Below are 18151 nucleotides of genomic sequence, written 5' to 3'. Positions count from 1 at the left end.
TTTTTAACATTACTTTCTTTCCATTACTTCTGTAATTTCTTGTTATTATGAGGATTTCTTTCCTGAATAAATACATTGTATTTCTTTTTCGGGAGCCAATCGAGAACCCAATAGTTGTTAGGAGTTAATTTCTTTCTGTTTTCTTTAATTATCAATTCCCATTAATTAGAACAGATTGATAATATAATTGCTACAGAATTTGTTGTTTTTTAATTGCTACAGAATTTGTTTTCCACAGCTGAAACAACGTCGCCTAATAGTGCAGACACTTGTGCAGTGGGAGCCACTCTGTGTCACAGCAAAGCTAACTGTATTGACTACAATCCAGGCTTTTGTTGCGTATGTCAGCATGGTTACTTCGGAAATGGGCAATATTGTTTAAAACAAGGTAAAAATACTCGTATATTTAAAGAAAGTAAAATTCTCATACCTTAAAACATCCAAAGGCACACATTCTACTATCGAACTAAAAATTTATCCCATTACTTTTATTCTACAGAATTTCATCATGTTTATTTATTTAGCAACAAGTTTTCTTCAGATGCGCTGAGGAAGGAGTGAAGAGTGCCTTGAAACTATTCGCAGAATGTGTAGCTTTTTCCGTTTCAAGGAATGAGATATGTACCTACCGTTAATAAATACGCATCCCATTTTATGAATCAGTATCTATTGTACTCGTGTATACGTTAGACTCCCTGACTTGTAATCGTAAAAGTAAAATAAATAAAAGTTACTTAATGTTTCTGTACAAAACAAACTATGACTAGTGTTTTTAATCAATATGATTGTTTCAAGTATTAATGAAAGAAAAACTGAAAAGTAGAATTGTCAGTGGTAAATATATTTATATATCTCCTACAAAATGGCCCAAAGCCTACCTAGCAAGATTAAAAGTTGTACAGGGACAGTTCAAATTAGGCTGTTTATAACACATAGGAATTATTATTTATAAGACATGTTAAATGTATGTTCCATCCAGTTCAGTGATTTTATGCAATCAGATTGCAAAATTGGCTACTTCCTTCGTGAGAACAGGAAGAAATGACCAAAATTTCCGCTTTGTATGTTTTCAGTTCGCCTAAGGTCTTAGGGTTTGTGTGGTAGATATAGTCCTCTTCACGAGATCCCTTTAAAAAAAAAAATTAATAGGTTTAGGTGAGGTGAATACGGAACGAATCGAGGCCAATGCAATTGTATTTTAACAATACTATGTGATGGCATTTTGTCCTCTTGGATTTCGTTGGGCTTTCTGTAAAGGTTTCACGGCCCCTGCCAATATTCTTTTAACGTCTTCATATAGACGGTATTCCTCCTTGCAAGTGACCATCCAAAAGAAAATCTGTCGTCCTGAATTTTTTCAGTAGGTTTGTTATTTATTTTGTCAACTTTGACGCTAAACTTTACTTGGAATATTTGTCACAACCCTTCCGAACTTTCGGTTACCCCGAATGTACCTTTCGATTATAAATATCTGTTGTGCAGTAATGTAGCCATCCATTTGATCTATCCTGCAAAATGAAAACAATATTACAGTTAACAAGATGCCTTGATGTTACGAACATATCACACAAATTTTTATACAATTACACGTAATATTAACTGAGCTATTGACATTTAATCTTGATAGTTGGATTGACTCGCAGAACATGTGAGAATTAACAGGTTCTATCATGTTCGAAAAAAACAATTTCCATTTATTTTCGGTGGGCTTTTGTGCCTTCTTTGATCGTTAATTTGAAAATTGAAAATACTTCGTTCTTTTAGTGAATAACTACTATCATTGTTTCAGAAACAAGAGATTATCCTGTTTCTGGGAAAAAGAATAAAGTGCGGAAACAGCAAAATTGTTTCCATCTGAAAGAACGCCTCACAATGTAAATGTTCTGATTGTCTTACGCTATAGAGAATTCTTGCCAAAGCAGTCAGAATAAATGAATTTATCTTGCCATAGTAATGATTGTAAATCAAAACAGTAAATATAAACTGTAGAAAAGTAACACTACTTACTTCCAAAGCACTATATTGGGTTTACAGTACAAGGTACAGACATTTTGTCTCAGTCGCCTATATCGTTTACATTTGTATTAACTATAGTATATAAGTAAAGTGGTAAAATATGATGAGGGATTGTAATGCACTTCCATTATTGTCCACAGTACATATTATGTCTCTTAAGCTTCACATGTTTACATAAAAGTTCATTAGTATCTTATTGTATAACTTATATCACCGCCATAAGTAATATTTTGTTATAACAAGAATGTTATAATATTATTTTAAATATTTGTATGTTAATAAGTAATATAATTAATGAGTGAATAAGACAAATAAAATTTTAAATATTATACTCGTAATTCCAATTGTTTTAGGTAGTTTATCCCAATGATGCTTGTTTGAACGAAGTTCAAAATATTTTCCAGTCTATTCACTGGTTATTAGTACAAGTTGTTTTCTTCAAATTCTTTATTATTTCAAATTAAATTGTTGACAAAATTAATAAATTGATTTATTGAAATGTTAAATTGTAAAAAAAAAATCTACTAAAGCTGGCGCACAATTTCAAAAATTAATCACACAGTACATACACTCTCATTTGTATATTACACCATTTTTTTCTGATTTCCAAAATGTATCTATCAAACTCCGGAAAGCGATTCTTTATATCAATTGAAAGAAAGAAAATATTTGCAAGCATTATACTATTTGTGAATTATCTAGCATACCCTTTACCTTCTTTTATTTATTTATTTGATTTGATTTTTTTAGATATTCCAGTTCGAGTTAATGGAAGATTAAGTGGTAAAATAAATGGTCAAACTTTGGCCGATTTGGACATCCAATCGTATATCGTAACCTCTGATGGACGAGCTTATACTGCGATTTCTCGAATGCCTAATTCAATTGGATTTGATATGCAGAGTCTAAATGTAATAGGTGGAACTATCGCCTGGTTATTCGCCAAACCTCTCAAAAATACAAAGAATGGATATCAGCTAACAGGTATTTCTAAATATTTATTTTAGAAATCAATAGTTCCCATCTATCTTGAAAAGTAATTAAATGTTTAGTATCATTTGAAAGAGGCAAAAAGGCAGTGGTGTATCTATTGTGGGAGGGGAAATGCCAATTTTTATTTAAGTGAGTATTTTAGGTACAGAGTAGAGTGATTCTATAGAAGGTTGGTTTATAAGCCTAAAAAAATCAATAAAGTAACTGTGGATTTAACGTAAAAATCAAAATAGGAAAATATATTTTTCAGTGTTACAAACTGATGAACGAAAAACTGTTGTTTTATTTTAGCACGGGGCTACAACGTCAGAAACAGAGGCGGTTCTTGAGGGAAGTCACATCAGTAAAAATTAACATGTCAGTACATGTTACAAGTTAACTGCACAGAGGTATATGTTGCTTCAGTTACGGCGGGAAATATTAATTCTCTGAAAATTAAAGTTTAATAAAGGCATTCAAACTGCTAATCCTTTGTTATATATTTTGTATTACTACTATTACTAATATTATTAATAATACTTGTAAGATCAGCGGTAACCCAAAGCGTCAAACACTCATAAGCCACTGCAATGAGGAATATTGAAACTGGCGAGAATAAAATTTGTGATGCTGATTATAAAATATTATTGAAGCCTCCTCAAATAGAATAGATTGTTCGTCCAGTTTCTGTCCCACTTTTTACAATTCTTCCACTTAATGTTCAAGGGGAGTGGATCGAAATTTTTTTAATATGTTATTTACATTTACCATGTTTGTTTGCTTGGAGTATAATATCCCTTTATCAGCACCAAGGTTAGATGAAACATGATTCACAGCTTAATGTAAAGCTCTAACCGTGTATTCTTACAAACAATCGAACCCAGATCACTAGTTCTAACAGTTGGTCATATAATCAAGGCCAAGTTATATCAGTGTATTTATTCAATTTGCTATCAATTATATTTATATAAAAACAATTTGAAATTTTATATTTAAAAAAATTAAAATGCATTTATGTAGTATGAGTATTGAGAATACCTTCAAGTTTTTGTAAGTATTTTGTTACAATATTGTATAGCAATTAATCAGAATTTTGTATTGGTTTTCATTACCTCTATCTTTAAAAAAGTAATCATTTGTAAGAAATTCTGATTTGTCATTTCATTAACTTATTTTGTTATTTATTAAAGGTGGCGTATTTAATCACACTGCAGAGATCGATTTCCCACAGACAGGCCACCATGTTGTTGTAAGACAACGCTTTAGTGGAGTTGATGTGTTCGATCAGTTGCGGGTGGAGACTGAGGTTTTTGGTTCAATTCCATCAATACCTAATGGTGCAAAAATACAAATACCAGATTATGAAGAAAGGCTAACGCATACAGATATAGGTAAGAAAGCAAAGACACAGAGTGTTTGAGATAAAACAGCTCTTATAAGTCACAAACGGTTGAATATAAGAGAATTAAACAAAAAGTGAGATAGGAAAATACCATAGAACACGTTGTTGAACGGAGCATGTTGTTTGTTCCACAGGGTTCCCTATTATGGAACACTGGAAATCTCGCAAAAAATTTAAGTGGGAAGGTATGTTATTTGATGTAACATTGAAAAGATCGTAGAAAAAGAAACAATTTTTGAAATAACTCAAATAATTGCGAGAATTTGTTGTGATTATAATTTCCAAAAACTGTTGCTGTAATGTCGAAAAAACAAAGGAAAGCAATGATCATTTTAAAAATTTCCCACAAATACGTCATTTTAAGCAGTAAAGTAATCTCCACCCATGTTTTTCATACATCTCCGGATAGGTTTGAGATATAAAATTGCTGTAAACGGCATTATGATTTTGACGTCAATTGTAAACTATCTGCATGTTCAGATGTGATACTTATCTGAGCATTTTATTGAAATCAAGCCTTTTGGAAAAAAGTTAAATTTTCAATTCATTGTAATTTTGTTCCTATTTACTCGAAATGCCACATATCATGATCATAGTACTCGATTCTATTGTGCTTTAAAAGTTGGAAGTTTGTGAAATGTAGCGTCCTTAACTCAGAACACTAACCATTAGGTATGGTATTGTATGTTTTCATTTCATATGTAGATTAAAATTTATACCTTGACATAGTATCATTTGGTAAAACACAACGTTATGTTGGGTTGGAATCACTGGTATTACAGAGTATGTCAAGCAATGTCTACCTGCTGGTATTTGCATGGTGCAAAATTTCAGCGGTTTTTGTCTATTAGTTTACAAGGGCGTTTCAGGATAATGGTTTCACCCTATATATATATAAGGAAAGTTGCTCACTCCAGGGACACTTTCATTATTTTGCTTTACAGAAGTCGGTATATTTGTGCAAGGCTAAAGAAAAAAAATGTACCTGATAGCTTAATATTTCAGCTTCATATTGTAAAAGTTACAAAGGGATTGATTGTATCAATGAGATGAATACCAGAGCAGTTTTGTTGGGGATACCATTTTGTCCCTTGGTACATACTTAGTATGTACAAAGGGAGAGTTACTGTTGTACTTAGGGATAATACTAAACTAATAATAATCGATTGTTTTCAAAGACAGACTATTTGTTACAAAACAAACGATAAAAATGCTATATATAAATCATATCCTGCTTAGTCTTTCCCAATAAAATTGGAATTTTTGCTCCATAAAGTAACTTTAATAACAAAGGACAATATGCGTTTAGAAATAAATATATTGTAGTTTTATCAGATCATTTGTTCAAAGAGCATGTAATGAATATGGGATTAGATATCTTCGGTTTCAAAAGTAGATATATATTCATAAAATCATTACAACAATAGTGCTTATTATATTCAAAATAGTGTTCCTTGGCACAGTAAGACAGATGTCTCTTAGTACAATCATCACCCAAATCACAAACAAAACCCAATTTTAGAAAAGATACGCATAATATATTAAAATTACATACATGTAGAAATAGTAGATAAGTGTCTTAAATATACAGCAGTATTGGCTTGTCATCTACATTTATATGTAGCAAGGAAAACAGTTTCAAATGTTGAAATTAAAAATTTCTTTTATACACGAAATTTATAAATGACTTTTTCATTAACTCGTTTTGTTGCCATACGCTATTATTTCCTGGTACGCAAATCACTCTTAGAAAAATGACTTCACTAGAAGAAAGAAAGAAGTTCCAAAGAAATTCAGAAGGGCTATAAGTGCAATGTCCTCTAATACATCCTGTCACTGGGATGAATAGCCTTCCCTACTTCATTAAGTATTCATTTGATAACTAGGGACAGATATAACCTTACAATAATATGTTAAATTTGAAATTTTTTATGAAGTAACAATAGGATATTATTTATTGGTATCATGGAAATGTTAATATCGTGTTTTGTTTGAAAGGAGAGTTTTAGAAACAAGAAAGTTTACTCTGTAATTGCTTCCATATACTCTACTGCATTTGGATATTCATACTTGGAAAAAGTATTTGGAAAGTTAACTTTTTAAATATTGTCAAATAATATTGTGAGCATTTAATTCAGAAGACGTGACAAAATAATATTATATATATGCAGTGCTCATATAATATGAGGTGTTTTTCATATTGTTATAGGATTAATTGAATCTCAATCTACAAGATCTTTTCAATTGGAAAATTCCGGCGTAGACACCACATTTACAGTGCAGCAGATATTCCACTACGACGCCTGCCAGTACGAAGACCTGCCACCTCAAGTCCAAGTCAAAGTTGACAGAAATTTCATTTTGTACGATGCGAATGAGAATATTGTGCGCTATGCTACAACTAATAAAATAGCTCCACTTGGGGGTAATATTTATTTTTTGTTTCTATTATGAGATCTTATAGTATTGAAAATGATGTCACTAAATATAATCGATAGATTCAAGTTCTTCCAAATATTAGAACGGAAGAATGTTTTACACTACCTTTTACACAAAAAGTTAAATTTTTCTTTGTAAGTAAAACATTTGCATTAACATTTGAAGTGTTTAAAAAATATTATGTATAAGTTATATGTATTAGAGTTCTTGATTATAAAATTTATAATTATATGGCAGCTATTATTTAATAGTCTTTATGATAATCTTAACATTTCTGCATTCTTTGAAAAAGTATAATATTGGCATCACTTGCTGAAAAATATATTTTCTAAATTTAAGGAAAACATGTGCATTATGAAATTTGTAAATTTACTGTCGTATTTTGTACTTAAAATAGTTATATAGTTATATATACTTCTTTATTTTATTATTTAGCAAGAAATCGCCAGCTCTGAAAAAACAAATTAAGCAGCACTTACTCTTACGATTTTGAATCCTAGAATATGGAAATGAAATGAAATCTTTGAGTTTTACGTCCCACGGTTATGCTGGTTAGGCTAAAGGAGACGGTGATGATGAGTAATGAATGAAATGGTGGAATGAAGAAAGTGGGAGGAAACGGGAGATCCCCGGGAAAACTCACGCACGCAGTGTTTGTCCACTACAAAGTTCACTTGGCGGGGACTGAGATCGAACCCGAGACCCCAAGCACCAGAGGTGAACTCTCTACCACTGAGCCACCGCGGCCCCTCCTAGAATATAGAAACTATGCTTAAAACTAAAATCTATATTACACCTTAGTTATCCTTTTAGAATCGATCGATTTTTCTTCATGATTGACATTTCCATTTATACTATTCTTCATCAGGAGTCAAAATTAAATTATGCGCTTTGTTTCATATCTGTTGTCATCTTTAAATTTTGTGGTATTCACAATGAACGATAAAAAGATAAAAGTTAACAAATCTTTCTACAAAAAAATATATATATTATTCTCATTGTTATGATGAGTAACTACAACCTCAGTTCAGTAATCAAAAAATCTATTTACTTATAATTACGAAACACAAAACTATTTTTTAAATAAAAGCATTCAACTGCTGAAACTCTTAAGGACATTGATATTGATCATGAAGAACGAGAATTTCTAATAGAGAGATAACAGTTCTCCTGTTAGTGTTCTGTTTATTATTAATTTCTATCTCTCTCTCTCTCTCTCTCTCTATTTCTCTCTCTAGCCAAGTATTTTATTATTTAGTGAAATTTCAACTACTGAAGTAGATATTGACAGTTACTTTAATTACATACAAATACATTAGAAATTTTAGCATGCCATCCGAAAAACAATTATAGTATTGGAATTTGAATTTGGGAAAGTACATTATATTTATTCACTTATAGATTAAGTAGTAGAGACCAACTACCAGAAGCATAAAAGAGGAGTAATACAAAGTAGAAATATCAATAAACTACTCGTAGTAAGTTTCCTGTAATGGAATAAAGAATCATTCTTAATTGATTTTAAGTAAATCTTTATTATAAGTGCACAGTATACTTACTTCACTTAATATGTTTGTTTAGTCCAAATCAAAACTTTGATGGCCAATAACTCGGGAATCAAAAGTTTCCATTTGACCAAATTTAAAACGTTAGTAGACCTTAAGAAGCTTAACATGCATGTGAAATACTAGTATAATAGTGTGCAGACCTTTGGTTCTCGAGTTATTGGCAATCAAATTTAGGTTTAGGCTCAAATTAATTCCAAACTACAACTTTGGTGTCAAATAACTGCACATATGAAATACTGTACATCATAGTATTTCATGTGTGTACCAAGCTCGTAAAGGTCTTGGGCTTGTAAAGGGCAAATTTGGTCAAAGTGTGACTATTTCGTTCCATTGTTGACGTTTATTAACTTCTGCGAAATTTCGAATAAGTTAAAACGCCAACTTTGACGGCCACTAACCAGGCCCGTAGCCAGCCCAAAAATTTAGGGGGCCCCGATAGACGTTACGGGGGGCCCGACCCAATTATATTATACTTCATCACCATATTATAGTTCATTTGCAAGCCTACCGCGAAACTTTTAAGGGGCCAGCCAAAGTTTAGGGGGGGGCGGACCCCCTAGCCCCCCCCCCCGTGGATACGGGCCTGCCACTAACTCGAGAACCAAGACTCAGCATTTGACCATACCTGAAATGGTGGTACACCTTAATGAACTTAGTGGACATATGAAATATTATGTTGTATAGTTTCTGATACCTGCCTTATTAGCTATCCAAATTCAGGTTTGGACTCAGTTAAATAATAAGTTCAAATCTTAACTTTAAACGATAAAAATTCGAAAATCTAAGTTCCGCACATCATAATATTTCAAATGCTCACAAATTTTGTCAAGCTCCACCACAATGCCAATTCTGATGTACCATCATGCGAGTTCCATCAATTGCACTTCAGAGAAATTTCTTGTTTGCATTTAGTCCAAAGCCAATTTGATGTCCAGTAGCTTTGGAACCAAACGTATGCACACTATATAATGTTTCATACTTAGCTTGCATATGTATTGGACTTACAAAGATTTATCACCTTCCCAAGTTTGTGAAGATCAGATGACTTTAATCGATCACGTTTTAATAAAAATATATATCGCTTGCTATCAATGAAACTAATTCAATCTATACTTCAAGGTTTCAATCTCTCTCTCTCTCTCTCTCTCTCTCTCTCTCTCTCTCTCTCTCTCTATATATATATATATATATATATATATATATATATATATATATATATATATATATATATATATATAATATCTTTCCACGAAGTCCAAACTCAAGTCCAATTTGATGCTCAATAATTTGGAAACAAAAGATCTGCACACCATAACGTTTCACATATATGCTAACGTACTCAAGGTCTACCTTCGTGCCAATTTTGGTCAAGATCCCATGCATTTCATCGATCACGGAAAATATATTTACTATCCTTGTATTTTTTAAAAAAAGAAAATCAAATGAAGGGTGAAAATTAACTTTTTCATACCGTTATACTGTGTCATCACGTTGTACTTTGTTGGAATGTCATTGCTTTTAAACTAGATTGTGAATTTCTGTTCATTACAGTAAGAAACTTACTCTGTGATATTCATATCTATAATATATCTTATAGCTTCTTTAATATTCCACAAACTTTATGGAATATAATTTTATTCTTTTAAAATACTTTTTACAGATGAGGATCCATGTCGCGAAGGGCATTTAAAATGTGGACAGCATAGTACTTGTACAGTAGAAGGCGATACCTTCCGTTGTATTTGCAACAGAGGGTGAGTACGATGAAAGAATTACACTCGTTGACACACACACACACAAAATCAAAAGGAATGGAGGGAATGAAATGAAACTTCACGGGTTTCAAGGTCATATCTGTACAACTTTGTTGTAAGGATTATAATATCAGATCAATCTGACTAGGGGTTTGGTTGTACAAGCGTAATACGTGTTGCACATCAATAAGGTTGTAGCACCCCCTCGGCCACGGATACAAGTATTGATGCAGCTTGGAAGTGAGTCGTAGAGTCATTATATCGTTGCCTGAGGTAAGTCAGTCTATAGATGCTGTAAGTGCGCTTGTAGATCGGCAGTGGCGCGGAGTTGGGAGCCGAACTGGTCCCAAATATGTTCAATTTGGGAGAGATGAGATGACCTTGCTGACCGCAAAGAATCTTAACATAATATAGACACATGTGCCGTGTGTGGCCGAGTCTTGTCTTGTAAAAAGATTACACCAGCGTGTTTTCGCTGGAAGGCTAACGCATACGCAGAATCTGACCAACCTATCGTTGTGCCGTGAAAGTTCCTGAAATTGCTACGACATACACAATGGCTTCCCATACAATTATGTCAAGAATAACGCCAATGTGTTGTTCCACAATATTAGCTGGATGTGACTTCTGCCCCTGGCGCCTTCATATACGCACAGATGGTCATCTGTAATAATGCAGAACCGAGATTCAATAATGAACACAATTTGATGCCTTTCATGAGGATTTCATGCTACCGAAGTGCAGCACCACTCCACACGCTACAGTTTATTTACTGGTGTTAATGGCAAGCTAAGCAGGGGTCAACGCACCCGCAATCCAGCTTATACCAGTCATCGATGCACGGTGCGCGATAACACATGGTGTTGCATAAGGTCCACTACTTGTGTCCAAATGGCATTCGCAAGCGTCACGGGATTATATAATGCTTCACGCACAGTGCGACGATCCTCCCGTATGAAAGTCCGTCGTGGTCGACCGGAACCTGCACACAATGCTTTGGTGCCTTCACTTATTAACTGGACCCACATCGAGCCACAGTAACATCTGAATGTCCCACATATTTGGAAATCGCACGAAACGCCCAGCCAGTCTTATGCAACCCCTTTCGAATGCTGTCAAATGCTGGTAGTGCTGTCTAATACGATGACGATGCAGTATCTATGTTTATTGATCTTTCTGCACTGTACTGACTCACTCTCGCACGCTTCACAACTGATTGACACGACCAAGGCTGAATTCCTTACTGCTGATATTACCGCCCTCTAGTGGCCATTCGCAATGTTCCCGATCTTTGAAACCCTAACCATTTGCATATCCTCCATAGCGCTACACATCTATCAAAATGCAGTTAAATTGGAGGATTCCTTCTTGTTTTTTTTTGTTTTTTTTTTTTTTTTCATTGAGTGTATTTTCATTTCAGTCACCTACACTTTCTTGTTCTTAAAATGAATATTAAAATATTACAACAAGAAAAGATCTTGATATGTACAAATTGAAAAACACGTATCCCATTAGTTGCAAAGGACAACAGAGCGAAGTAAAAAGTTTCGTCCCAGGGTCCCCCGCAGGGTCCCAGACGGGATCCAACTCAAAATTGTCAAATGGAAAGAGGGGTCAGGTGGTATATCGCTTGAAAGCTCTTTAAAAAGGAAGAAGCTACAACAAGTCCCGATTCTCTACGATCACCCTATGCAACATGGCGGCGGGTCAAAATGTCATCAAAATTTGCATTGAAAACAATATGGCCACCCCTATAAATCTGAAACGGGTAGCCAGACGTAAAAACTGGAAAACAAGTGTCTCATTATTTCAAAAGTACAACATATCACGGTAACCAGTTCTAGATATCCAGACAGGGCCCACCTCCAAATTAGCAGTTGTTTGATTGTGCTGGAGGGAAGACCCTGAACATTTTGAACAGCTATATTTCCTTGGTAACATACGTTTTCCGGGTACAATACTACAGAGACTGTTCAGTCCTCTTTCGTGACACTACTGAAAAGTTGTCTTGTCTCGTCTCGTAGTCGACACTGGTAACATACACAGTATGGAAATGGAAGCGTTATGGTGGACAGATAAGCATATTATATTGAAACGTCTAATGTTGTTCTAAGAATTAATTTTCAGTTTGTACATATCTCGGACCGTTTTCGATTTAAAGGCCTGGTACGGACTAACGGCGTCACCAATATATATATATAGACCTATATATGTATGGATCAGTGTGTCCAGGTGGGTCCGTGACACCTTAAATTTTACGCAATACCTGAAGGGAGGTTGAGTACCGCCTTGTTGTTTACCGAGAAACAAAAGGGGTACTGAGGTGAGTTGAGTGATTTTATCTTTGTGCTGGATATAAAATTCTATTCCTTTCTCTTTCTGCAAAACAAACCCGGACGATTATACCACTATTGGTTCTTGAGTCATTCACATTTTTTATTGATATATTTTCATACGGATGCATTGTGAGTGTATATATACAATAACAATTAATGACTGTTCCTTACAACATGTTTAATATAGGGATAAGAAGCAACACTGGTTTATATTAAAATGACAGTTTCTGTTGGTATAGGTTGGTACCATTTCAACACAGAGAAAGAGAAACTCACGAACTTCATGACGTAAAGGATGTAAAAAGAACATAACAAAAGGGATAGAATAACTTACTCAAAATCAATTTGGATGGCTTTAGAAACAGAAACGGAATAGATATTTGTAAATTTAGAGAAGACGAAAATGAAATAGGAATATATTTCTGTGTACATGTCTTCTATGAATATTTCAAGTGAAGAAGACTTCTGTGCGATTTGAAGTAAGGTGAAATATACTTTTATAAGCTAGATATCGTTAAATGCTAGCGTTTGGAATGAAGATGCTTATCCTCAGAGGAAAGTCTATCTTTAGCTGGGAAACCATATTTCACATGTCCACCTAGCTTCACAGCTACAAGAATGTTAAGAGATTGGTGACGAACACATTTCTTCATGCCAGTTCCAATAAAATTCCAATAGGACCTTTTCGATAGTATTATGAAATTCACGTAACATGTTTTAAAACTAGATTCTTCATTATGTTCCGTTTTAATTTTTGGATGATCTTCAGATCAAACATTGAAAAATCACTGTTGCAACATCATAATGCATAATACCTTTCACCTTGGAACTTAACTTCCCTTGGAAACTTGATATTCTAACAAAATCAGTCAGCGACAGTGTCATATATTTAATCATTACGATGCATCAGGATTTTTTTGAAAGGGTGTTAAGTGGTAAAAAAAAATAAAATGAAAAGTATAATATTTAAAAGTATCGTAGCTGTATAGATCATAAAAAAATTTTAAAAATGTATGACCAAAGCTTATAAAAAATAGCTTGTATTACAAAACTTTATCTCTGAATAACATAATCAAACACTCATGTAATATTACATTGATCATATTTAATTTATTGTAAATAATAGACATATTCTTGTAACTGCTGGTCACCTTAACCCCTAATTTTCTTTAAATTGGACTAGGAATCATACTTAACATTATTCCTTTAACATACTATCTGATAAACATTACACAGTTACTTAAATTATTAAACTTAATAACCATGTTACCAAGCTAGAGTATCACTGAAAAGGAGTTTTGGTCCAACCTAAGGATTCCAGTAAGGATAAAGTGAGCGGATAATTACTTTATTAATAATAATTTTTATTTTTGAGAGCATGAGATACTCAAACCTGCAAAATAACTCCATATGACTGGTATATTTTACATAAAATTCATTTTAAAAAAAGTCACACCTATATAATTGCTAATAACGCAAGACTCCAACTCCAACAATATTTGGAGACTATTTAAGGACGTGATTAAGTAGCCATAAAAATCTCTAAGAGCTACTAATTTTCAATTCAAGGTAGATCTTCATTCCTTATTAATCATTAGAACAATAACTAAATGTTCATAAACACTAAGTAATACCTCATGATTTCAGTTTTTGAAATCTATTCGATATTTATGCTGAACTTAAGTATCTTATGTATATAAAATCTAAAGAAAGGGTAATATTGAAGCTATCTGTTAGTATTGAAGTTATCTATTGAAGTTATCTGAAGAACTTCATTCACGGTGTTAACTTTGAATGTTTTCAGATACCATTACCTTTACGAGCAACAAGATGGAGAAGAGAGTGCTCTTTGTGTTGATGTAGATGAATGTACTAGAGGAACTCACAACTGTGATAGCAATGCCCTTTGCATTAATGAGCCTGGAACCTTTGACTGTAAATGTAAACCAGGATTTACAGGTGATGGAACGCGCTGTGAACGTAAGTATGTTAATATCTTTTCTGTATATTATTCCATCAAAATTGTATTAAATTCTAACAGCATAGTTTAGCAAGACTATTCGTGTGCATATAAAATCAAGTACATAAGTATTCATTGAAGAAGAATATTTGTCACTTTTTTTTTAATTTTCAGCATGCATGCATTTATGATGTCTGGATAATTATGCTATTTAAGTCTGTTTTCTCCATTTAGTTAAGCTTCTGTGTAGTAGTTATGCGCTGTAGACTATAGCTTCTTCTAGAACCATTAGTATCTTAGAAAACAATACTAATTTAATACAGAATAAGTTCCCGTTTCTAAATTTAATCAAGATTCTTGCCTTAACGGTTAATTTTCAATTCGTGAATGATATCTTTGCATTTAATTTAATAATATTCCAATGTAATATGTTAAGAAGACATTTTAATGAAAGAGGTGGTAAATACATAACATACTTTGTATTAGAAAATATACATTTATAGAATTCGTTCGTTTGAAATCTTTTCGAGTGTGTTCTGTAGAATAATTTTTACAGAGTATTAAGGGTAATGACACATAGATATAACAAGAAGGGATCATGGTACTAAGCGCGTCATTGGAATTGTAGAGACGAGAGAGAAAAAATGAAACGTTTCAATCAGCTAGGAACTAAAACATTCCATAAAAAGTGTATTCTTATATCTGTTGTTGAGTATATAACAGAAAGACGTTTTAACTAAGCCTGTTCATAGTACAGAAGGATATTGGAGATAGAACTAACTGAGCAAGTTTAAAAGTAGACTTTCTTAAAGGGAGAATTTATGAGGGAAGAATCGTAATTTGGGAGGGGGTATTAAGAATTTAGTAGTAGAAAGTTTAAGATTTAGAATCCCATTCTCTGTCAACTGAGTAGCAGTTATATTTTCATTTTCTACTTCTAGCAATACCACCTACCAGACAAGAAAGAACTTGCCGTGATATTGTTTGTCATCCAGATGCCGATTGTATCGAACCCGGCCCTATTTGTCAATGTAAACCAGGCTTTCAAGGCAACGGTTACCAATGCGTTCCTGCTACCAATTATGGTAAGTAAGTCTGATAGCGATTATGCCTAACTAGTGTTCTTCTGCGGTACATTAAAATGCCGCGAAATTTTGAAAAGGATAAAATGGAAAATTCTAAAAGTACTTCCAGTTTCTAGATTTTTTCTCAAGAGTTTCGTTTTACGGGTCTAAAAATACTGGGAATACTGGATTGAAACTTTTATAGAAGCTTATGAATTTCAAATTGTTTAATACTTATTTATTTATTTTTATGAATTTACAAATGAAAGTTATTAGCGTATTATTTGTTTTACAAATAAAGAAGTACACAACCAGATAAATGATTTAAGTCCATATTTGAGTACAAATTTTAACTACTTTTGTTTAAACCACAATATTCGCAGTTCAAAAGAAGTTTCAGCAATTTAATATGACTTTCATCTTCAGCGTTAAAAAGGAAAAAAAGAAATTAAAGAGGACTTAATGTTAAATGTAGAAATATAATGGGGTGAAAACGTATAAAAACTCTGAACTCAAAAAAGCACTACAAGACAAAAAGAATTGTATTCTTGTTTATATATTTAAATAATTCAAGATGCACCCATAAAGTAACCGAACTTTTACAAAAACAGCCAACTTCCTTAAAAGTGTTACTGTAGTATGACAACACTTAAAAGACCTTTGTCTAAGCTTCCTATTAGTGCCTGTTTAAATTAGTTTGATGCAATTTATATCTGAGTAACCCTGTACCAAACGCAAGTCGGTAGAGTCGTGATGTCATTGTACGAAACGCGTGTATCGAAATAGAACAATATTCTAACAAAAAGGTTTGTTACGAATTGGATAAATATTTTATCCAAACGCTGCAGATGATAAGGACATTGGTGATGCCACATTATCAAGAACTTAGGTGTATCAATGGTACAATCTTAATATCACACGCACCAAATCATCCGTGAACACAGAAAGTCAGCTACTCCACGCCTCACCATGCACATTATCACGACCTTTATTGAACTTTTTGACCCCATTCCTGTCCTCACCATTTCTGCACTCATCAGTTTTGTCCCATAAGCCTCACACAATTGGGGATGAATATCTGCTGCTGTGACGCTTCTTGCATTCAAAAAATAAATCACGGACCTCATCTCACAGTCGGCGAGTTGTTCGATAGTCTTGAAGATTTTCACACATTCTGAGTACTAAACTTTATGTGATCACATCTCCATCTGGGTTACCAATGGATGAAGGAAGGCATTGTGTATGCTCAGAATCGCAAACTCGGCGGCGGCGTGCAAATATTTTGAAACAATATTTTCTGTAAGAAGTGGCACAGATATATACTGAAAGTTCATTTATAGTTCATTAGTAATAAATAATACTTTTAATTTCAGCTTTCGCGATGGTTACGTTGAATTTATGTTTTTAATCTTTTGTAAACAGACCATTTTGTGATAATTGTGACAAACTTTCCATGTAGATTCCTATAATGGTTAAAAAATGTTACGATCCATATCAGTTATCTTCGTTTATTTTAGGATAGGTAATTTTCAATCATAATCTTAATTCTTGCTTTCTGCCTTGTTTTTTTGTTTAAAGTCATATTATTCGGAACCTTAAGCTTGTTTATACAAGTATTAATGAATATCCATATCTTTTTTCAGATACAGACTGTCTTCAGATAAATAACTGCGATCCTTTTGCAGAATGTATTTATGATCCAGAGCTTGATAAACATACCTGCCAATGTATTGATGGTTATCGTGGAGATGGAATTATCTGTTATAGTGAAAGCGGTTAGTTATGTAGTTAATAAGTTTATATATAGTAGTATATTTATATATGATAACTTGGAAAGGAGGAAGAAACGTCATTCTAGTGCTAATTCTAATACGAGGGTCGTTTAATAAGTCCTTGAAAAAAGTTTTAGAAATCATTTTGGGTAGATTTTTTTTTCAATAATCTCCTTTTAGGTCGATATATTTTTTCCAGCGTTTTCCCAATGTTTTTAAACCGTGCAAAAAGTAGGGTTTCAGAAGGTTCTCAAAATAGGCATCTGCTTGGACGATGACCTCCTCATTCGACGTGAATTGTTTTCCGCCGAGCCATTTTTCCAAGTTTGGAAATAAATAAAAAGAAAAAAGTCGCTGGAAGCCAATTGTGACGAATACGATAGATGTTGGAATAATTAGAATTTTAATTCCATAGTTTTCGCCATCGAAACTTGTCTTGATGGAAGAGAATTTTTTCTTTGCCAAATGAGGACGTTTTTTCTTGATTTCTTCTCTCAACTGGTGCAATAATGACATAATACTTTCCATTTATCGTTTGTTCTTTTTGCAAGTAACCGTTATAGATGATTCCACGTGCATCACAAAGCCGTCGGCCGATTTCACCGTCTTCGCTTTCTTCGGAGTTGGATCGCCTTTAAAATCCCACTGTTTAGGCTGTTTCTTTGTTTCTGGAGTGCACGCAATTGCTAATACAAAATCTAGATACTGTTATATCTACTACGTATATTACTAATCAATAAACTAATAAGATAACTAAAAGAAAGCGAAGAGGAAAAGGAGACTTTTACACTAATTCTAACGCTACATTACTTAATCTATCTTACTTTCTAACATACTTGAATATACTTACTTGAAGCTAAATATATCT

General features: G+C 33.2%; 1 protein-coding gene across 1 annotated transcript in view; it reads left to right on the top strand.

The window, feature by feature from the left end:
- The window catches only part of Ndg (Nidogen), a 185222-nt gene that overhangs the window by 111782 nt on the left and 55289 nt on the right, over positions 1 to 18151 (top strand). Inside the window, exons 11-13 of the mRNA XM_081758985.1 lie at positions 14292 to 14467; positions 15389 to 15532; positions 17155 to 17286. Coding sequence (XP_081615111.1) covers positions 14292 to 14467; positions 15389 to 15532; positions 17155 to 17286 — 452 coding nt within the window. The remainder of the gene's footprint in view (positions 1 to 14291; positions 14468 to 15388; positions 15533 to 17154; positions 17287 to 18151) is intronic.

Source organism: Thermobia domestica, chromosome 5 (genome assembly GCF_964235325.1).
Source record: "Thermobia domestica chromosome 5, izTheDome1.hap1.1, whole genome shotgun sequence".
Lineage (NCBI taxonomy): Eukaryota > Metazoa > Arthropoda > Insecta > Zygentoma > Lepismatidae > Thermobia > Thermobia domestica.
Note: the sequence above shows the minus strand (reverse complement) of the source record. Positions and strands in the feature narration are given on the sequence as shown.